Source organism: Diplotaxodon limnothrissa, linkage group LG5 (assembly GCF_057381915.1).
Source record: "Diplotaxodon limnothrissa isolate DT_005_m linkage group LG5, D_limnothrissa_male_GT1.1, whole genome shotgun sequence".
NCBI classification, from domain to species: domain Eukaryota; kingdom Metazoa; phylum Chordata; class Actinopteri; order Cichliformes; family Cichlidae; genus Diplotaxodon; species Diplotaxodon limnothrissa.
Window position 1 is genome coordinate 20,021,551 of NC_140600.1, and position 23,407 is coordinate 20,044,957.

Here is a 23,407-nt window from a genome sequence, read left to right on the forward strand (position 1 = left end):
GAAACAAAGCCGGTTTATCAATGCAAGAGAGCTGTTCTGAAATGTCAAATATATTTTATGCTGCTAAGAAAAACTGTTTTATGAGAATATTATCCAGTCGTTGCTCTGATTTGACACTAATAAATCAAACACTCAGTTTCACAAGAACAACTTTAAAAAACGCCCATAAGTTGCAAGCCATGACTTTGTTGTATGTTTTATTATCTCGTGATAATGTTTAACATTTGGTTACTTTGTATGATATAAGTGACATATATATATATATATATATACACACACCCTGGGACAAAATGTGGCATTTTTTGCTTTTATGGGATTTTCCCAGAATTATCGTTTTTGTGTGTAGTCCACCTCGTGAACAGGCGTTAAATTAAGTTTCTTTTACATAAATTGAGTGACTGTCTACGTAAAACATCCACATCACTCCGTTTAATCTCATCCCTGTTATATTTACTGATTACAGTAAAGTACCAATCATCGCTGAAATTCATTTGTAGGCGGACTGTAACATTTCCAACACTTGACTGGACCTGCTGCTGTGCAGGGATTCTCCTCAAGTGCGGTTCATTCCAGTTTCCAATCGCGTCCGGCGCGCACCAAGACGCACCAGCGAGCGATCAGCTGGGCAGCGTTTCCCTCCCAGAAGGCAGGGCTGCGTTGAGGCACACTCACTCACTCTCTGCTTAGACTATTCAACAGAGTTTGCTGTTTGCTCCATTTTTATTACTTTTTGTGTCCTGACTGATTTTGCGGACGAGATGTTGGAGATACTCGCTTTCCAAAAATGAACACAGGTGAGACGATTTGCCTCGAGCCACGAACTGCTTCACTTTCGACATTTTTAGAAAATTAGAAGACATATCATCTTTTTAAAGATATATATATATATATATATATATATATATATATATATATATATATATATATATATATATATATATATATCTCACTTTGGCTCCTTTCTTCGTAAATGAATGACTCCAGCTGTAGCAACAGGATATGGAGCAAATCAAAGTGTGCCTTTACCCAGTGTTTCTTGATTTTACAAGGAAGTATGGTGTTGGTTATATAGAAGAAAAGAGAGCGCTTTAGCAAAAAATGAAGCTAGCTTGGGGTTTGAAAACTTCAAATCAATCTTTAACTGCATGTTTTCTATTTATAGGCAACTGTCATAATTGCCTATTTTAACACTTCCTTTATATAGATATTGTGCATTGCATAATGTATTGATGTAATTCATGTATTGAATACACGTGAAGTACATGTGCTGATTTATTAGCACTGTCCTTTGCCACATGTAAAGTGACCTATTGTTCTTAAAGCAGTACAGGCAGCCTGACAGGAGTGTCTCTCGCTTGAATCACAGGAAGTGAATCAGGGAATTCCCTTCAATTCTTTCTTGAAGAATATCAAAGTATACATTACTAATTTAGCATCTTTTTATTATAATCTTACACCACCAAGCTGTACCAATTGGAGGAGCTATCTTGGTTTGTACTGTCAGTTTCATGTATGGAAATATATATATTTTTACAAAGAAATATTCTACAGATTTTGTGAAGAAAATGTGCACAGCTAAATATGACTCTTACACACGGTTCAAAGTTTTATCATTTGTGAATCTTTAATCAGTTTTAGGTCACAGTGAAACAATGCAAATGACCTGCAATCTATTTTAAAGCACATAATCTTACAGTTTCCTTTTCCTGTTGTTCTTTCAGACTGCACCAAGCCCTCTGTTGCTCCCAAGCCAAGATTTGTTTGTCACGCCAAGCTGTCCCCCCTTCTGTCTGCAGCCAGGGGTCCTAAACCTTCTATAGCCCCAAAACCTAAAGTCGCATCAGAGGTAAATGGCAGCCAGGGAGGATGCAGTAATGGCAGCCTGGTAACCTCAGATGGTGAGGCTGATGAGGAGCACAAGACAGAGAATGGTCTAAACAAAGCAATTATAGACACATTGCCAACGGAGCAACAATTTAACTCTTACATCCTCAAATCACCACAAACAGACTCACCATCGGGGTCACATGGGCTGGAGGACAGAGATGTGACAGAGGAGGAAAACGAAGATGAAGATATGATTCTGAAGATGGATGAGGACTGGAGATTAACTGACAGTGCTGTGACAGAGGAAGCTGATTCCCTGGAAACACTTTGGATCAGTGATGCTAGACCCACGGCTGACTCGGAGGAGGCAGTGGAGATGATTGACACAGACGTGACGGAGGACATGGATGCTGAAGGTTGCGATGCAGGTGAGGCGCTGGCCGACACAGATGGCATCTCTGTGGGAGACTTTTCTGTTAACAGCATCGATGAGGAGGCAGGCTGTTATTCTGGTGAAAGTCGAGACCTGAACAAGAACCAGCGCCAAATTGAAGAGGATGCAAATACAGCAGACGATCTAACTGAGTCTTGTACAGATGAACCTGATGTCCTGGGTGAAGAAACCACAACTGAGGCTGATGACAAGCGTGTTTTTCTAGCAGAAGATGAAGAGAAAGTAGAACCAGTCTCTGACTGTGGTTTCACTTGTAACATCCTAAAGCTGAGGTGTAGCCCTAAGATTAAAGAAAAAGGTGAAAGCCAAGAGCGCACCCGTTTTTATGACTTCACTCCTGACGACCAGAAACAGATCTCTGGTGCAGCTAAGAGACACACTGGCTTAGAAGGCGATCCAGGTTATGAGCCGTTTTACATCTCTTCGGAGGACATTATAAACCGAGACTTGATGTCAAGGAAAGACAAAACTTGTGGACCACTAGAGAGTGCACTCACACAAAGTACCGTTTCTTCTTTAAACAGCCATGGAGTATCAGCCAGGAAATATGAGGAAACAGCCGAAAATATACAAACGGAGTGTTTGGGTTCTCAGGATTACATTAACAACACTCATGAAAACAAGGTAAGGATATGTCCGAAAAGGATGCCTGTCAAAACTGAAGAGCATAATTCTCATGCAGTGGGAGACATATTAAATCATTTGTACTTCCAGCCGAGGTTCAGGCAGATATCCATCTCAGTACCAACAGATGCCGATACCTCACTGACCTCTTCATGCTCAGGAAGCCAGCTCCTGTCCCCAAACGACTCTGACGTCTTCAGAGACGACGATGACTCGGAAGGCCACATTGTGCCCTTTCTGGATGACACCACTGACACAGAGCAGGACATCAGCGATGAGCATCTATACGAGGAGCCAGGGAAAAGTTTGTATGCGGAAAATGGTTTTCCTTTTGATAGGAAAGTGACCGGGATTCGATCCCACTCTTTGTCACACCGCATTACTAATAAAGTGGAGGATACAGGAGTGCAGTTTCTTCAGAAGCCCTACACGAGTGGATTTGGACAACCTGCAATGAGCAGCAGCCCCATGTTAAACTCAACACGGCACAAAAGTTACTCAAAACCCCATTATTTGTCCCTGTACCCCCGTTCCCTGTCCATGGAGGGCCAAGACTCATCTCTGTGTGTCTACAGGGAAGGATCTCCTAGACAGAGAGGTGCCCTTTGTTCATCTGAAAGCTTCTCCAGGCGCTCCCCTCTCTCATCCAGTGCCCTATCCACACCTACATCTGCAGTGGATATCCCTCCTCCGTTTGAGCTGGCCTACATCACTAAGAGGCCTATTACAAAGAGTTCTCCTTCCCTTCTCATTGAGGGGGACTCATCAGAGAAAAACAGGAAAAAGAAGTCCTCCCTTAAGCGCTTTCTCATGCTTAAATTTAGGCGGAAGACAGAAAACAAGCCTGCGGTCGATGTCAAACCATCGTTCTTTAAGCCCTCAGCAGAGTCCAGCCACCGTACGCCCAGCAGACTGCTGGATTTAGATAGAAGCAGCATAAACAGCTCTCCGCAGCTGAACTCACGCTCAGTCAGCAAACTACAAGTTTCACCTGAGCCGGCCTCTCCCTTCCTGTTCTACAAGGAAAGCAGAAGGAAAGGGAACACTGTGGCCTTCCTCAATCGCAGCGTTGTCCGGGTGGAGTCCTTCGAGGATCGCTCTCGTGTGCCTTTCACTCCTCTCCCCCTGACCAAGCCTCGGTCCATCTCCGTCCCCAACACAGATACCTCTGACTACGAGAATGTTCCGGTCATCAGTTCAGACTACGAGAACCTTCAGGTGCCGCAGCGGAGGCCTGTTCGGCAGATACCTCTCACAGACTTCTTTGTCCGTCCCAGTCGAGTGCTGTCTGCTGCCAATGAGACAGATGGTTATGTGGACATGAGCAGCCTCCCTGGGTTTGAGAAAAAAACTCAGTCACTTGAACAGGAAACAGAAAGGTATGTAAATGAACCAAAGCTTGTAGCACTGCCTTGAGTTAAATGATGACATTGCTAAAAACAATAACAATGTTGGCTTAAAATGTTATCTTGGTAATTGCTTATTACCACTAAACATCACACGCAAGGTTTTATGCAATTCAAATTTGACGTGTTGACGCTATCAGAAGAAAGTCATGTTATCTAAGTTAGGGCTCCACACTGGATTCACCGTCTGAAGATTATGAATCTCTGCAACAATTTTTATGTCTGTCCATCCCAGAGTTTTTGCAATAAATCCATCAGCACCAAAGCAGTGGAGTGTCTTACTAAAAGACCAAGAAGCCAAACAGCTAACACGCATGGCAATTGTGCATCATATTAGTGATTCCTGCCACTACCATTTTTTATTACTTCATGGTCACTTTAATAATGTCCTTGGAATTATCATTATTTGTTATATAGAGACCCCCCTGATGCTATGATCCCTGCAGGTATGTAAAGAGGAAGCTTACCTCTTACCTTGCAGTAAGACTAAACTTGTCTTGTCATGGCTTGTTGAGTGGGAGAAGAGGAAATGCTGGTGTAGGGGTAGTGGCTTAAGATGTAATTGAAAACGGGCTGTTTTCATTCATAAATCATCCCTTTAGGTACAGAAAATGGGGTCCTTTTGGGCTGATGTTGTAGGCAGAGCCTCTTGTGTCTCTAGTGGGATGCTGTTTGTTGTATGATCAGCCAGGCGGCTCTGACTTTAACCCACCTCCCCCTTACCCCCCACCCCCACATTCCTGTTAGCTGTGCCCATATCATACAGGCTGTCCACGATGATTAATAGTCAGAGTCTTTTGGAGTCATTGCTCGTCTCTAGCCATTCAGAAACAACAGGCGGTGATACAATCTCAGTATGTTCTGTAGTCAGCAGTTGTTCACCAAAGAGCTTCCCTCTCCTCATGTTCACCATTTAGGTTATACTATATGTGCAAACAAAGCTGTACAGCAGGGCTTATAATACACTGCTGAAGAGGCTGACACAGTGTGGTTTGACACAGACCGTTGTATTTTATACTCTATATCATTTCTGTGAAAATTAACTCCTAAAATCAACCATTGGAAAACATACAGGTGTACTTCTGACTCTTAGTCATCAATGAACAGCTTGCTGTCTTCATCCTTTCATATATTTTCCTCACAAGAAGTTTTTACAGTCTATAAACTTAAATATTTTATGTTTTAAATCAATAAATCAACCTGCACACACCTTGAGTTGATGATGAACATGTGAACATGTTGTATGGCTGAGCATATCATTATTACTCTGGTTTGGGCAAACTTTTTTTCTGGTGCCTTAAACTACACATGGATACTATTATTTAGGGACTTGTTTAAATTCCAGCTTTTTCATATGGACACTGTGCTCACTTGCATGTGCACACACTGGCTCCCCATAGTATTGCAGCGTGAGTTAATAGAGTAAATTAACCTGTTTATCTACTACACATTTGAGAACTGTGAAAATGCCAAAGACAATATTGAAGAGCCCAAGGTGGCTTCATCAAGAATCTTTATTTTGGCCAAAAAATGCAAACTATTTTTAAAATAATGACAAATAAAAAAAAGTAAGAAATGTGAAAATGACCTAAGGGATAAATTTCAAGCAAAGACCAGGCAGGTAACTTATGCACACAAACAGAAAAACCAGAGCATTTGCTGCTTTCTCTTGTCATGGTTACAAACACTGCTTTAGCTCACTGATTTGAACAAGTGGCCCAAATGCCATAAGCCTAGTATAGAGGCCCAGGTTGGATTATGCCCCACAGCCATTTACTGCATGTCTTCTGCCCTGGTCTTTCTCCCAGTGTCTTCTCGCCACTGTTCTATCAAAGTAAAGGCTGAAACCCAACAAATAATTAAAAAAACAGACTTTATTTAAAAGATACCTCCATGACGTCCTGTTGTGAAGCCTCGTGTTTGGTACAGACAGTATAAAAGACATAGCCACCCTGACTCTATAACTGTAACTTAGAAATTCTGCATTTTGAAGCTTCAACATTAGCATTTTTGTCTGCTGTGTTATTTGGAGCCAGACATTCCCTTATATGGATAAATGATGGTATAAGCTACCACTATAGCCAGCATGGTGAGCAAGCTACTTTCATAAGCTGTACCAGGTAATACCAGCTAATTAAGCACAGACTTCTGCAATGGTCTATCTAACAATAAAGCTAAATATCAGTCAGATAACACATTAAAAGTGCTCAAACAGCACAAACATGACACTCACAAATGCACACACAGTTGGGAGGTCCAGTTTAATGACTTGAACTAGGATGAGGCCTACCCAACTGGCTCCAGCTGCCTATCCATAGATGCTGAAACTGTTTTTAGTACCAGGCTGTAAATGTGTTTTTCTGTTCTGCAACATTGGACATTTTAAAGTGTGAGCCTGTAGGGGCTGACTGTCTTTTGCTGAAAGCTTTAAGCATTGTCTTGAGGAACTGCAGTTTTTGCCACTTCTGTGCTGACATCATATTTCATTCACAGAGGTTGCCCCCCTGGTTTGACAATATAATCGTCACCATCTTGATTTTTTGGAGACAGAAAGAGAAAGGGTTACAAAATGAACACTAATAATGTTAATAATAATAATGATGATGCTAGTGCTAAGATGTAAATCAATAATTAATAACAATGATAGAATTGCAGGGTCAAGGTGCATAAAAAGCAAATTAACTGGAAAAGGCAAATTAACGTGAGACTCGTGTAACATTAAAATTGTTTCAAGAGAAAAATTATTTTGGGAAAAAATGGTCAGCTATGTATATAATGCTTAAAGTTTAACACTGAATGTATAATAATTATTTTTAAAGAATCATCACCCTTTCAATTCTTACAAAGGGGGTTTATAACAAACCCATAAACCCTTCCAGTTCCTGCTGTCTAGTAGTGTCAGAGATGTAAGTTCCCTTTCAAAACAACAACGATTTTAAAAATAACACTACTAATAATCTACTTAATCCAGTTGAGCCTTATTTGTCAAAGCAAAACAGGAAAAAAAAAGTATTTAACAAAACTCCATCGTAAATACTACGTAAACAGTGAATAGCTACAACCTCAATAAATCAGCAAAGTTGTCAAATTTAAGAAGCTACAGTAACAAGATTTTTTCATTATATAGATTGAAATAAAACTTTTTAAAATAATTAATGAATAAGTTGTTTTTTTAAATTATTTGCTGATTTTTTTTTTATTATTATTTTTATGCACGACTAATTTATTGCTTAATTGACCTTTTAATGTTAATCCTAAACAAACAGTGGTATGAATATGATTTCTGCACGGTGTTTCAGCTTCTACAGAATAAAGCCAGCATAATCACAGTTCTCCAAATGGACAGTCGAGTTAGAGGCTGAGGATGTTAATTTTGCAATAGCCTGAAGGAGCCATATTAACAGATAGTTTGGAGATAATTGGTGTCTTTTCTCCAGTCAGCTTTCATTGGGAACCTTGCTTGAGGAAAAAGATAGAAACAATATTTTTTATCTCCTGTAATTTATCGCTGCACATTTCGCCTTGAGACGTCATACATTGTGGCAGGAGCGTGTGAAGAGATGGAGGCAGTTTCTTTGGCAGTGATATAAAAGCCTAATATAGAGACTGTCCGTGCAGTTTTGTGGTATCTCATTCAAAGTTTGATCTAGTAAACAGTAATGGGCCATGCAGCTCTAATGTGTGTGATGCAGAGATCTGAACTGCTCACATATGTTGTTCATATGTAGCTAATTTGCATCTCAGTGGGATTTAATCCACCGGTGCTTGGAGTGAAACATGGCAGGAAGATTGGCAAAGCAATTATCTGGTCAAGTAGAGGACTACTGCATCACCACTGTAACTTTAAGGATGTGTTGTTATTTGCGTAGCTTACATTCCCCGCTGAGCGGCAGACATTAGCATATTCATTTGGGCTCCCCGCAGAAGGAAATCTCATAGCATAAAATACCAACATGTGTCCCTGATCGGGTACAGTTGTCACCGCGGGCCTTTCAGAATCAGTTTATTGGCTTTTGCAGACCTGCAATGTTTTATCTATTCACATTTAATTCTAACACTGACTATGTTTATTATAGTGATATTTCAATGTGAAGCATAAGGATGATTTGAATGGTTAAATAAAATTCATCTGATTTATTCTCACATGAATGAAGCTCATATTATAGAATCACTTGGTCAAAGTGTGGGGAAAAAAATGAAATGACACATTTTAAGGCTAGAGTAGTGGTTTTCAACAAGGGGATGCAATATACACTCACCAGACACTTTATTAGGTACATTATGCTAATACAAGGTTGATTTCCCATTTAGCTTCAGAACTGCCTTAATTCTTTGCGGCACAGAATCAACAAGGTGCTGGAGATTTTGGTTCATATTGACATTGACGGCGTCACAGAGTTGCTGCAGATTTGACAGATGCACATCCATGAAGGGTGTCTTTAGATCTACCAAAACACAAAGGTGCTAACTAACCCCCACATCATTACGCCACCACCATCAGCCTGAACTGGTAATGTGAGATAGGATAGATCCATTCTTTCAGCAGCAGCTTACAGCAGAAATCAAAACCAAAATCATCTTTTGTGGTCCAATTTTGGTGAGCCTGTGTGAATTATAGCCTCAGTTTCCTGTTTTTAGCTGACAGGAGTGTCACCTTGTGTGGTCTTCTGGTGCTGTAACCCATCATCTTCAAGGTTTAATGATTTCATCCATTCAGGGATGCTTTTCAGCATAACTTCATAACTAGTGTTTTTTGAGTTACTGTAGACGTCCTATCAGTTTTAAGCAGTCTGACCTCCTCTGACCTTTAGCATCAAAATGCACTTTTGCAATTCAGTGGATATTTTTCTCTTTTTCTGGACCTTTCTTCGTAAATGCAGAAGTCAGCTGGGCGGGAAAACCCCAGTAGATCAGCAGTGTCTAAAATACCAACACGTTCTCACTCCCAAAGCGTAACATTTTACACTAGGTGACAAATCGTCAACATATTACGTTTTCGGCTACCCACCACGTTCCTAAATGACGACCTCGGAAAAAAGAGGAAATATGAGAACCGTCTGGACTCCATCTAAACATGTTCGCTCTTTTTCTTCAAATCGCTTAGAAACACGCTATTTAACATCATTATAGTCCTGGTTAAGATCAGGCAAATACTCAGACTAGCCTGACTAACAGACACCGAAAAAAAAACCCAACAACATGCAAAGTCACTTAAATCATTTTTCTTTCTCATTCTGATGCTCAGTTTGAACCTTAGCAGGTCATCTTGATTATGTCTACATGCACTCTGTTGCTTCCATGTGATTGGCTGATTGGATATTTACATTATTGAGCATTTGAACCAGTGTCTATAACAAAGTGTCTGTGGATATATTATTATTAAGGAATAAGAAGGAACAAGCACTTTCCCCACATATTTTGATTTTTGTCGATTAATGATGAAAACAATTACAGATCCTGAAGGTAGGTAAGTTTAGCCAGACTTTTTGTAAGTCAAAAAGCAGAGACAGCTGGAATGTTTTGGTCACAGTAATCACTTTTCTGTGGATTAAATAGGTTAAAATGTCGTATTTAGTGAGCTTTAAGATGCTCCTTGGCAAATATTATTTTGTTTCGGCGTTAGCTCTGTGTCCTTGTATTCAGTATTTATGTTAAGGTGCTAAAGTTCTGCTCTCCATATCTTCATAAAACCCTTACGTTCTGGACTATTGTCCATCTTAAATAATACCCCACATTTACTTAATTTAGTCCGTAACACTATGAGGCCTGTGGAAGAATTTGAGATGAAATAAGTCTCTGTATCCTTTTTACCAGGCAAAAGTGTGATTTGAAAATATTTTTGCTCTCAACAAATCAAAACTGTAAATTAGGCAGAGTAGTTATGAGGCTGTTACATCAGTGTTATGAGCCAGAAACCAAATGAGGTACAGCCTCATAAAAATAAGCCAACAAGGGCGATATTATTAAACATGTTTTTGAAATTTTCCATTTTACCAAATTCAGTGCAAAAGAAACCAATAAAATGCTACATGAATTTTCGTCATTATTGTTAAGAGTGTGCATATACTCTGTAGCATTTTTTGGACTGTATATCCAGCACGCTGCCTTGTTTCACACCAGCCACTCCTTTTTTTTGTTGCTTCCCACAGTGCCTATACAGAAGCATACAACGTGTGTGCGTTGGCAGCTGGTCCACAGGTTAATCCGGTGGGTGAAGATGTGAGAAAGACAATGGGTGAAGAAGACCAAGGACGCACCTCTGAGGAAGACGAGGCAGTGACAGAAAACAACTATGACAGACAGGTTGGGTTCCTTACAGGCACACTGAGGGGAGAAAAAAGGTTTTATAGGTAGAATAACAGATTTCCACAACAAAATGTTAAATATCTTGTCCATAACATACTTAGCTTAGAAGTCCCCATTCACTAAGCCTTTTATTCACCTACTCTTATTTAGAAAACCCTCCATCCTCAGAAATAAAACTTAATTATTTAATTGTTTTTACAGAGAAGTCACCTTTCCTCCAAATGACTGGTAGAAATGAAGATGTATTGTAAGAAGGGAGTAACATAACACAGAGTAAACTGTTTTTTTTTTCACCTTGGCCAACTGCAAAAATGCCCTCCAGTGCCAGCATTTTAATGCAGGTTAATGGAGGTTAATGGGCTACTACAGGGCTGTCCTCATTATTTAGAATTTGATTGCTGCTTGGAGATGATGTTGAGTGGTGAGCCAGCTACATTTGAACCTGCGCCAGAATGCTTTAGTTTCTCCCAACATGAGGCTTATTCCAAGTAAATAATATGATTGTTTACAGCCTGACGGTCGATCCAGAGCCTTTTACATCGTCAAAGAGCTGGTGGATTCAGAGAGAACGTAAGTTTCCTATTTAACATATTATTTCTTATTAACTATATCTGCTAAAAGCAGTCTCGTTCCCAGTACTATCCTGCTGAATTGTGGCTTTATTTATCTACCCACAGACATGTTAAAGCCCTCAAGGTGCTCCAGGAAGTAAGTGAAGTTTATATATATATATATATATCCTTTTCCAATTAACCAACCCACTCTACATCTCCTGTATGCATCCAGATATTCAGTACGGGTAACATTACAGCTCAGGTTTATATTTATTACCTTTATTCCTGCGTCTGCTTTGCTGTGTGTTCGGACCATAGTTACTCATTCACAAGCTCATTTTCACCACACTCATTTAGCACAAGTACACTTTTCTTCTGTCCTCTTTGTAGCTCCACTGAAACAGTGTGGAGCACCTCTGCTGTGATAATGAGACAGGAGCAAACCCTGTTTTTTTCATTTTGCTTCCTGCTACAGTATAGGGCATAACCAGTGACCTAAACCACTCCAGTGCTTGAAGAGATGATGAGATTCCCTGATATATTAGCTTAAGCTCTTCCTGCTGTGGGAGAGTTAATCTATGGTGGAGAAAGGGACGGATTGTTGGAGGCTAACTGCGTGGTTTTGGGAAACTGGAAGCAATATTCTAACCTAAACTGTGACATAAAGTTAATTCCTCCACACTCATCCATGTGCCAGGACTTTCGTGAGGCTGTTCGGTCGACAGTAGGAGACCAAGGGGAACCTGCGCTGGATGATGAGAGACTTCGAGAGATTCTTAATGAGCTTCCTGATGTTTACACCCTGCACCGCACGATCCTTACTGAGCTAGAGAATCGAATCCAACACTGGTGAGCGATGGGACAGCATACATTACTGTTAAATAGGAAATACTTCAACACACACACACCTAAAACACATCAAGCTATTATTGAAAAAAAAATCCTTTCCAACCTTTTTCTTCCTCTATTGTGTTGCTCAGAAAGCAATCTAAGGGCAGTGGGTACTTCTCTGTCATGATCTCGCCTCTGTTTGTTCATTCAGGGAGGACAGCCAAACGATTGCAGATATATTCCTGAGCAGGAAAGCAGAGTTTTTGGTCTTTACCACCTACATCGGCCACTACGATCGGAGCATGAGTTTACTGGAGGACAGCTGCCGAACATCGCCCGCTTTTGCGGAGATTGTTCAACGTTTTGAGGTATGACCTATGACAGGGTCTTTTAACTGACTTGTGAAAGGTAGCACAAAATTCAAAATGGCATATTGTTAAAATTAACTATAAATTTAAAAAAAAAGAAAAAAGAAAAGGTGTTTTTGAGAATCAAATGGTCTTTGCTGTGCTCAGTGAAAGCTGCACAGCTATGATTACATTTTCTTACTATAAGGACATTATTAGATAGTCAAGAAGTCAAGTAGAAAACCTATACTGTTATTGTATGTTCAAAAGAACAAAAACAGAGTTAGTGATGATTAAATGTAGGATACTTGTCTAAGTAGTTATGGATTTCTATATACATATATGTGTGTGTACATGTGTGTATGACAGAGAGAGAAGAAATAGAGACATAAGGCTTTGAAAAGTCAGACACTAAGTAGCTAGAAGTCATCGTTTTATTTCAAGCAGCAGCTACATTCATCTGCCAAAAAAGGAGCAGTTATGGCACCCAAAAGACAAATAAAGACATTAAAAAATCTTTCAGAATGACAATTTAATCACCAAACCTTTCTTAAAATTTATGTTGCTTGCATTTACCAATGGCTTTTTGAACTTTCCCAACACAGGCACAAATTAATTAGCGACTAATTTTAGCTCCAAGGCTGCAGTTATAATTAGCCTCAATTAAACGAGCAGACACAGGAATGTGTTTGTCTAACCAGAGAGCAACAGATAGGAAAGCCTTTAAGTTGATAAGTTTGGAGTATTAAAAAACGATAAGTACAACAAAAACGCATTATAAGCATTTCTTAAACAGCTGTTGTCTTATTCTCAGTCGCATGTTATTTAGAGTTCAGAGCAGGTCAGTCTCAAGTTTGTTCTTGCTGTTTTTCTCCTCAGGGTTTGGTTACTCAAAGTATTATGCTTTTTAATAATGCCAGTTAATTGTAGATCAACGTCGAGTGGCACAGTGTACATGTGTTTTATTTATTGACAGAGGAATTTTCAATATTTTCCATCCATTTTACAGACCACTAAGGAGAGGAGTTGGCTGTAAAAGTTTGCAGAGCTGCGCAGTTTTCTCCGTCTAATTTAAGAGCACCGGTGTTTAAACGTCCTTAGATTCTACTTTGTGCATTAATGCCAACGCAGTGAGCTTCTTTGTCTACCCTTTAAAACAAGAGGCTGCTGACAGAATAGTTTTTTTTTTTCACTATGAATTAAAAAAGTGAAAAACTCAAATTATCACAAAAATACTATAAACAGAAATATGTTACACTGTCCATTACATTTATTTACAGGGCAAATACCTTCAGTACTTGCCGAGCCCCATTCTTAACAGTAGCATTGAACCAAGTCTTTCTAATGACTAACGAAGATTTGCATTTTTGTCGCTAGCAGTGTCTGTGTGAAATAACTAAATACAAGTTCAGGCACACACCCAAACTCACAAACTGCTGTGCTGACAGGAAGTTTGGGTTATTGGCCCTTGTTCACGTTTAAAATATGACTGTTTCTCCTCAAAGCTCCTGTGATGTTGTATAGCTTGTGTGTCGATACAGCTGTCCTCTTTTTTGTGGACAGTTTCATTCCTTGCCTTTTTAATCACTCTGGCATTGTTTGACTTGTGTTCATGTGAGCTTCTGCAGTAAACGTGGCCCTTAGGGGCAGCTGTGATTAAGGGAAATAACAAATATGTATGTGTCTCAGGAGAAAAATCCAGCTGGGGAAAATGCCTCCTTTAAACATCAGCTTCTGCGGGTCATCGTGCGTGTGGCTCAGTATCGTATGCTCCTCACGGGTGAGCCAAATTTTAATTAAATCAGGACAAAGCGTCCGTCCTACAGTATTTAGATAATATCTTACTCAACATTGTTGTCTTCTTTACTCTCTGGAGGAATTCTTTTCTTTTCTTTCTCTTGCAGATTACTTGAACAATCTCTCCCCAGATTCCAAGGAATATGAAGACACTCAGGGTACAGTAAACATATCACAAGAGCAGGCAGCAGTGTGCACAGAGGCTGCAAAGTTCACACTCTCTTCTACTCACAGGAGAGCTTTGCCAGCTTCTGTTTGTGGCTGTGTGTTTAGAAAGAATTTATTCGTGCTCATTTGGCATGTAGAAATGGTCAAGAGAGAGCCAATTTAGATTTCTTTGTTTTTGGTGGTAACCCACCGAGGAGTCATTCGAAGTATTTTCTGCCTGAAGACAGTAATGTGTAATTCATGAGAAGGCACGTTGAAGCAACACTATCTCTTGCTGTATCTCCCATAAGGGAGCCACCTAGTCCAAACATGCAGACACTTCCAGACTCCTAACTTAATCACTTTGCACACAGAAGCAAGGAAAAAAGATCTCATGAGTTATACAAACCTTTAATGTGATTGTGGTCGTGACTGAAACGAAATAAATCCAGTTCAGCTTTATTTATGCGAAGTCACAATAGTACTGACACCTTAACTTTATGATATTGTAGAAAGAAACCAAACAATCCTCTCTGACGTCTCTACCCTGATCCCTCTGTCTGTGTTTGTTTTACTCAGCTGCCGTAGTAATCATGTCTGACATCGCAGATCAAGTGAATGACAGCCTAAAACATGGGGTAAGGGTCACACGTTAACTCTTGTACACACAACACCACCTGTGATGCAGAATCACACTTTTTAAAAAATCTTATTAAGAGCACACACACACAAATGCAACATTCATACAGGAGTACAATCAATGATACTGGTTTATAGACCTAGTTGAGAAGGAAAGTTCACTGCTCCCTTATTAATAGTGTCACTTTTCAATGTGAATGCATTATTAAATGCACACATTTAATAATGCATTCAACCCAAGATATCATCAAAATCACACTGTTTAAGCAGTTCTCTTCTTTCTCATGTTGGAATATGAACAAATATCATTTAATCCTTTCTTATTGTCATGAAGACATTTTGCAGCCACACTAAACTGAGACATATTTGGTGATTCCCAACCTTTACCAGCTTTTGGAAGGAAAAATCTGATATTTTCAGTCAGAAGCAAATAAGCTAAAATTTCAGGAAATCCCCCCCAAAAGAAATAAAACACGTTGTGTAGTATATATTTGTTTATTTCTTCTAATCTACATCTACTTTATCCTTTTACCCTTTGTGAACCGTCTGAAAATACCTGAAAGTGCAACAACTGCTGGATGTACTGACAGGAAACTGGGCACACTCTTCCCCACCTTTAAAAGCTGCAGCTGCGCTTTGAGAGTGAAATCTTAAATCAAACATTCATAGTAATAAGAGTCATAAGTAGAGACTCAAATCAGCATCCAGCTACAACTGTGTAGTTGGAGTCACATGTCTGGCATAATGACATTTTTGATTGGGTATGGTCTAAAGCGAAACATATATGGTATGTTTGTCTGATTTAAGAGATAGCTCCACTCTGGAGTCAGACAAAATATAAAAATATCTTGATGTTGTCAGGAAAATGACGATAATGCCCTTTCATCCATCCGTCTCTTATTTTGGCATCTCACCCCTCTCCTTTCTTTCTGTCTCTCAGGAGAACTTGTTGCGTCTGGTCAACATAGAGTACAGTGTTCGTGGCCAGCGGGACTTGCTTCAGCCTGGCAGGGTATGTGTCTGATAACAGTATTGTTTCTGCTTAAAGCTTGCCAGCCCACCCTGTCTGTGTTGCACCACTCCTTGCTGCCCTTTACACAATCATTCAGCTGGGAATCCCCACACCGCCTGGTTAAATAACATTAATTACCGCAGATGCCCTCTTTGTGTCAGGATTTGATGAGTTGTGAAATGCTTGGTTTGATTAAATCATGTTTGTTTTGTTTTTTTTAACCGTCAGATTTTTGTGAAGGAGGGCACGCTGATGAAGGTCAGCAGGAAGAGTCGACAGCCCCGCCATCTGTTTTTGGTAAATGTTGTTTCCTGTTTGCAGGACATTGGTATTAAAGACTCATGTACCAGTCTCTTATTATACCAACTTTTTAAGATATGTGTGCTATTTGCTTAATTAGAACTTCTTATTTTTATTAAATGTGTAAAATGTAGAGTGAGGCATTTTCTGTCTGGTCTATTTCCATGTCCAGACTGAGCTATTAAGAGCAGGGTTTCCTGACAGGATGTTTCTGAATGCTGGCTTCCTGAGCCAGTTCTTTACTGACAGCACAGGGAAGGTCAACAAGAGCTCCTTAAAAGCTGAGCGATCCATGTAGAGTTTTACAAGGCTAATTGTGTTTGGTAAATATTAGACTAGCATGCGTTTAGCTCCTTCAGTTGATCCTTATTAAGTTCATGCGATATGATGATAAAGAAGTAGAGAAGGATGTCATTGATGAAACAGAAAGCATAAACTTAGTAACCACCTTAATACAATTGCTCTGTTTATTTACTCTAAAAATTCAGTTTGAAAAATCAATACAAAGATATGAAATATGAAATACTGCAATCAAGAGAGGTTGGGAAATTAAACGCCTTCGCATATTATCCATAGAGCATGACCGAGGTGGATTGTTTTTCCCTCCTGTGGTGTTTTTGAAATTTGTGGTCTGAGCTCGACACTAAAAAAACCCTCGTAAATGTCTCTTCTGGAGGAATATTGATAATCATCACAGCATAACTTTTATTTCCAAGCTTATTGGGATTAATGTTGGGGAGAGCATAATAAAACAAGACTGCAGGAGCTGGCAGTTTCCTCAAAGACGGTACTAAAATGCAGAGGGACAGTAAATAAAATGATGTACTGGAAAAATAATAAAAACTTTAATGATGCAATTTGACACCGACTTTGATAACCGTTGTCTCAAATATCTCACATATGTATAATCATAAACATTTATAAGTAGGAGTTATCAATTCACAGATCCCCTGCAGACATGAAATAATAATCTGCATATTTTTATTGGTTGTCTCACAACTTTAATCCTGGATTTCCTCATTGAAAAATTGAAAAATTTGGTATTTCAAACTGCTGGATATTGTTTCATAAAAAAACACATTGGAAGCACAGGGAAACTTTCCCTGTTAGGAGATGAATCTAAAAATGATCTTCTACTGTCAAACTATGCATGTACGTTGGTGTTCTCATTGGAGGGCAAACATACAGGGGACATGACACATGAGACGCAACCTACATAGAGGGTGACTTCACAGTTTTATTTACCATGTTTCAGAATAACCGATAAGTTCCTAATGAAGTCAAAATCGATTATTGGTTTCTTTTAGAAGAGGGTCTGATTGTGTTTTCATGCATGAGAAATTATTGTTTGTAAGCATTCAAATACACTGTGACTGTTTTTACTTTGTGCAAGAAAACGGCTGATAATTAAAAGGGAAAAAAAAATCCTGTTCTTTTTTAAATGTGAACACGGTGGTCAAGTTTTGCATTAGAGTGACGCCTACTGGAGAAAAGCTGCATATACATGAACGATGAACTGCTCAGCTGACTGTTTTAACTGCTGACTATTGTTTTTATGCTTCTAACAAAGCCTTTCATCTACACTCACTAACTGTGTCTCATGTCTGCCTGTTGTCAGATGAATGACGTGCTTCTTTACACCTACCCTCAGCAGGATGGCAAATATAGACTGAAAAACACTTTGCCCCTCACTGGGCTGAAGGTCAGTCTTAAGATTAGAGTCAGTAATGCTCAATCGCCGGCTTACATGCAAGTTACATCTATAAAAGCACATGGATATTTCAAGAATGTGTTTGAATTTCTTGTACGTTTTTTCTTCATGTCTGGATGTCTGATCTTGAATGATTGCTCAGGTCAGTAAACCCATTATTGAAAATGTCCAAAATGCACTGAAGATAGAGGCAGCAGACATCTCCATCACTTTGTCTGCAAGGTGGGTCACAATATAGAGCATCCTGTAAAAATGATCGATAATATCTGTGGTACTGATGGTGGTGAAAAAAACAAACAATGATTTTGCTACCAAAGAAGTCTAAAACCTTTGAAACTAAAGAGATGAATGTGGATACTATCACATTAGGTGTCTAGTTGAATTGAAGCTTGTTTTGAGCTTGTCTGTATATTTTGCAGTTCCTTTTTTGAAAGAGAGGACTGGTTTTACACTCTTAATCGCGCTGTGACTGAACATATGAGAGGCTCTGTGACATTCAGCAGTTGCTCTGGAGAGGTGAGCAAACCCTGCTTCCAAACAACTGTGTTAATACTTTACTACTGATATTTCTTCAGTCATGCTTAACCGCACCAACCACAATGAGACTGATATATCTGTGTGCTTCTGTGTGTGTGTGTGCCAGGCCAGAGATCGCCTCCGGCTGACTCTAGGAGAGAAGGCTCCCACACTTGTTCCCGTCTCACAAGTGATGATGTGCATGAACTGCACCTCAGATTTTAGTCTCACTCTTCGCAGACACCACTGCCACGGCTGTGGACGGGTGAGCCACATACAAATAAAACACTGAGCTTTAAGATAGTTTAAAATCTACAGTTTAGACAGGATGCAGCAAACTGTAGCTTTCACAAGTGTTAATCGTCATTAGAGCTTGTTTTAATGCGCTTTGTGGTTCCTTCGTATATTTGTGTCACAGATTGTTTGTCGGAGCTGCTCCAGGAACAGATACCCTCTGAAGTACATGAAGGATCGCATGGCCAAAGTGTGCGATCACTGTTACAATGAGCTAAAGAAGAGAGGTGAGAAAAATGTGCTCAAATACATTTGAATATCATATATTAAGAATTTCAAACTCAGTTTACATCATGAGTCACATGCAGCCGACTTTGACCTCAAATGGATTAGAACAGTGAAGCCCCCCCCCCTTTTTTTTTAAGTATAAAGAAGTTTAATCACACATTAAATCCCTCAGTTATAAGAAAAAGAAGTGCTATTTCAAAAACATGTCCCAGTTTCTCTACATGACAAAGAAATACTTACATTGAAATGTACTTTAATACTTTCTGTTGTAGTTAAGTGAATAATGTGAAACATTTCTTTCATTTAAATGTTCACCTATTACTTGATTACTGTGGTGTAGTACGAATGCCCCCATAGGGGCTGTAAAACTTCTGAAAATACAGTTAAAAGTAGAAAATCAATCGAACATGTGATGGTGCGGATTGGAGTCTTTGGCAGGCCGCTTTGGGGCACTGAGCCATATGTTTGACAACCATCTCCTTTGTCTTCACCTGTACATGCAGGTCCTTTTGATTAGTTAAGTTTATGCTCGGACTGAGTGTGAGTGGAGTCAAACAGAGCTGGAAGATTAAAATGTTTATTTTACCAAAGGTACAATACTGGGCAAGAGTCTTGAGTCGCCCCTCCTTTCTTTATATTTTGCCAGAAGATCTGAAATAGATGCATTGATTTAGTGAAACGTGTGCAAACAAACAGGAAAATACAGGGAAATATGTACCTTATAATATTGTTTAAAACTGCTGGTTCATCCCTTCAGTTAGGTGTCTTTGTATGCTTAAATGATTCATAGGTCAGTAAACAAACAAACAAATTAACAAATTCTCTCAAAAATGGTCAAGAACGTGGATGGGACTGAGTAAAAAGCTGCCAACATCCAAAGAACTGTGAGAAAGCCTGGAGAGCTAACCCCTAGCTCAAAACCACGACAAAAAACAAAAAATCAAGAAAGTCTGGCTCCTCTGGAAGTCTGGAAGCAAAATATAAAGAAATGAAGCTCAGGACCTTTGAAATGTGTATTCGGAAAAGACAGGAAGTTGTACTATTGGAAAATAAAATAAACAATCTAAATTAAAGATGAAACTCCTGGGCTGCTATTATGTACAACAGCTTTTTTACTGTCAGCTGCACCACGGTACAGTTACCTGTTACAGGTAAGTGGTCAGACAAAATAATAAATGTGATTGTGTTATCATTGCATTAGTATATTACTTGAATTCACACAGTTGTTACTGTGCAGTTTTCATCGTTATTCGTGCACGTCTTCATAGTCACAACAAATATGCCTGTGCTGTGAGTTCTCATTTGATTGGGTTGTAGCAGCTGTCCTTCACGCTGGTTGAAAGAGTGTGGGCTCTCTCCACAGGCGGAGATGCTGCTGTGATGTCAGGGCAGACTAGCCCTCGGTCAAACCGCTCCAGTCGTCCGCTCTCCACCGTGTTCCAGAACATTCATCCTCCCAATATTTGGAGACATCGGAAAGGCACTGCATCCTTCACACAGGTAAATTCAACAGAGTCTGTGCATTATGAAGGTTAATGAATCGCTGGTAATGAAGTGACAGCTATGCCATTTTATTAAGTAAAACTGCCATTGTTACACAGGTGACAGTGTCGGAGGAGGGCTCAATCAGTGGCAGTCTACAGCGAAGCAAGAAGAGCAAAAGGAACTGGAAGAGACTGTGGTTCCTCCTAAAAGACAAGGTGCTTTACACCTACAGAGCCCAAGAGGTGAGGGGAAATATGCACTCCCCTTTAACCTAAACCACACATATTTTACACCTATACAGACTGGCGCAATGGCGAGGTTTAATAACAAAGTGTTGTATGTTATAACCTGTTTAGTTTCCTCTGATTTATCTTCCATCTGCAGGAGAAGGTAGCGTCAGAGAGTTTACCTCTGTTGGGTTTCACAGTGAGGCTGCCTGACAAGCAGAGGGGAGATGAAGAGGCTAATGTCTTCCAGCTGTACCACAAAAACACTTTGTACTACACTTTCAAAGCTGAAGATAACAACACAGCCCAGAGGTGAGAAGCACATTTACCTGATAGCCCATAAAATGGAAAGAGGCTTAGCTCTTAGCCTGACTCAGTTTGAAACACAACAAGCATTACTGCTGTATGGATGCTGGTGTTGATCTTGGGAACTCACAGTGTCTTTGCCAGTAAAAATAACTAAATGATGGCTTCGCATTGACGGGTTGTTGCTTTCTGGGAGAACAACTTGACCTTAACCCACAGACCATCTACAGCAATTCTTCAACTCAGTTTAAGCATGAATAGCACCAAATTTGGGGAGAAAACAGAAAAGCTACCATCCTTGGCCAAGATAGACTAATATTAAAAACTGAGATATAAGACATAAAATTAGCTCAGTGAATAACGTAGCCACCCGATAGCCCTGGTTATTGTTAGGTGGTGCAGACTAAAATGACTCTTTTCTGATCTAAAATCTTTTCCTTGTGCAGATGGGCAAACGCCATGGAGGAAGCCACAGTTTTATAGAATAAGCTGAAAGAAAAGTCTGCCTTTCTCTTTCTACACACTTGCGCCCCTCAAAAAACTTCTGACTGTGAAACCACAGCGAAGAGGAACAAACACTGTTTTATTACTGCAGGTTTACAAGTTATAACTTGCCAGCTGGACTGAAGAAAAGAAGACATTGTGTTCTTTGAGAAGGGACATGATCACCTACTTTGTCAACCTCCAAGTGTTCCCTGCCTGCTGGTAGAGCAGGTGTGATGCTGAGAACCACGAGATGCACTGGCCCAGATACCTGACAGTGTGGAACATTACAATGATGTGACCTGTATTTCCCCCAGCAGCTGATCAGCGTCACTCCTCCAAATTGTGGTGAAATGCTGTCGATTATTTCCAAGTTTTATTACTAACAATATTTTGAATATGTTGAATACTTCAGAAGAGGCTGAAAAGATAATAACACCTGTCAGCGTAACTCAGAAATGGCCTCATCTTTAGTCAAACATGCATTATTTATGCCTTAATTTCAACATTTGTTCTTGCACTGGATCTCCATAAATATGCTCTGAAGCACAGGCTGCATCAAATAGGGAGTAACTTTATATGTATAATAGTGTCTATTGCTTTGCCATGTACTGTATTGTGGAGATGAACGTGAATAAGTAGTTTCTATGCCTTTTGCACTGATTTGAAAAAGAAATGATTGTACAAATGAGTGTCATTCATTACTGGGACCAAAAGGTTCAACTACTGTACTTAATATACTAGCTACTGGGAAAATGTGGAAAACTATGTCTTTAACATTTTAAATCCCTATAATAAGTATATTATAAATCCATGTTTGTATAAGACTCACTGAGCTGGAGCAGATCTGCAGACGTGGACTGAAACATGAATCACTGATTGCACTGATCTACATAATCAGTGTTTTGGACTTTGTACTGTACTAGATGTTTTCTTATGTTTATTTACAAGACAATAATTTTAAAACAAAGTAAAAGATACTATATGATCATACAAAGAGTCAGTGTCTGTGCTTTCTCTTCATTCTGCTCGTGTCCTCTAGATGGCAGGTGGACTATATTTTAAAGCAGGTGGCAGGCTGTCATTGATTTTCTGTTACCGTGTCCTTGCTCGTGGTTTACAACACATACTTTAGATTAAAATAGGAAAAATTCAACATGCAGCAGCTTCTAAATAAACCTAAAGGTGCCTGGGCTGACAAATAGTCCATGTGACGCTTGTTCCGAGACCAAGCTGGTCAGTTTTTCAGCTCACGTGCAGAGCTTCTCGGGAAGACACAGTGGGACTAAGTGATACACAGACCAGTGTGCTGTTGGGCCAAAGACAGGCCAGGCCTGTTCTGCTTCTCATCTACCCCTGAGGCTTCCTGACCCAGAATAATATCAGGCAGAAAGTTTGCTTTCTGGGGCTACTGAAAAGTTGCAGACACCTCGTCCTACATAAAGGAGAGACCATTCATCACTGTGTTCTTCCTCTCTAGCCCCAGTTCTGCTTTCTCCCTACTCTGTTTGCTTTCATCACATATCTTCAGTTGGGACTTCTCTACCTACGTTGCATAGCAGTTGCCAGATGCCACAAGGAAAGCAGGGTACAAACCTAGTTTACCTAAATGTAGAACTTCTCTGTCAGCTTCCAAATGCAAATTTAGTGTGTCCGTATTTAAAATACTTCCCCTTAACTTTTTTTCCTTCTTCTAAAAACAGGAACTCATTGCAAGGGCATATATGAGGGCATATATGACAAGAACAGGTATATCCGGTGGCACTTTTAATGATTATTTATGTGCTAGTTAAGAAGCACAAAAAGAAAGCCTTCTGTGTGCTTGACGTGTCTTTTTCAGTGAGGCAGGAATGGTGTCATAATCCGGTCTTACTTCCACATTGCTGCAGGCGGGAGCAATGCAGAGTGAAGCA

General features: G+C 39.7%; 1 protein-coding gene across 1 annotated transcript; it reads left to right on the forward strand.

Annotated features, from left to right (window-relative positions):
• Nucleotides 1–602: 602 nt before the first annotated feature.
• On the forward strand, nt 603–22,040 carry LOC146632164 (FYVE, RhoGEF and PH domain-containing protein 5-like). The gene is made up of 21 exons (XM_085354127.1): nt 603–794; nt 1,722–4,284; nt 10,461–10,614; nt 11,129–11,187; nt 11,295–11,325; nt 11,869–12,020; nt 12,214–12,370; nt 14,039–14,129; nt 14,254–14,304; nt 14,873–14,931; nt 15,873–15,944; nt 16,173–16,241; nt 17,863–17,946; nt 18,098–18,177; nt 18,375–18,471; nt 18,599–18,736; nt 18,890–18,992; nt 20,357–20,493; nt 20,595–20,720; nt 20,863–21,017; nt 21,458–22,040. The coding sequence occupies exons 1-21, from the start codon at nt 785–787 to the stop codon at nt 21,492–21,494; spliced, it is 4,425 nt and encodes a 1,474-aa protein (XP_085210253.1). The 5' UTR covers nt 603–784; the 3' UTR covers nt 21,495–22,040.
• The last annotated feature ends 1,367 nt before the right edge of the window (nt 22,041–23,407 follow it).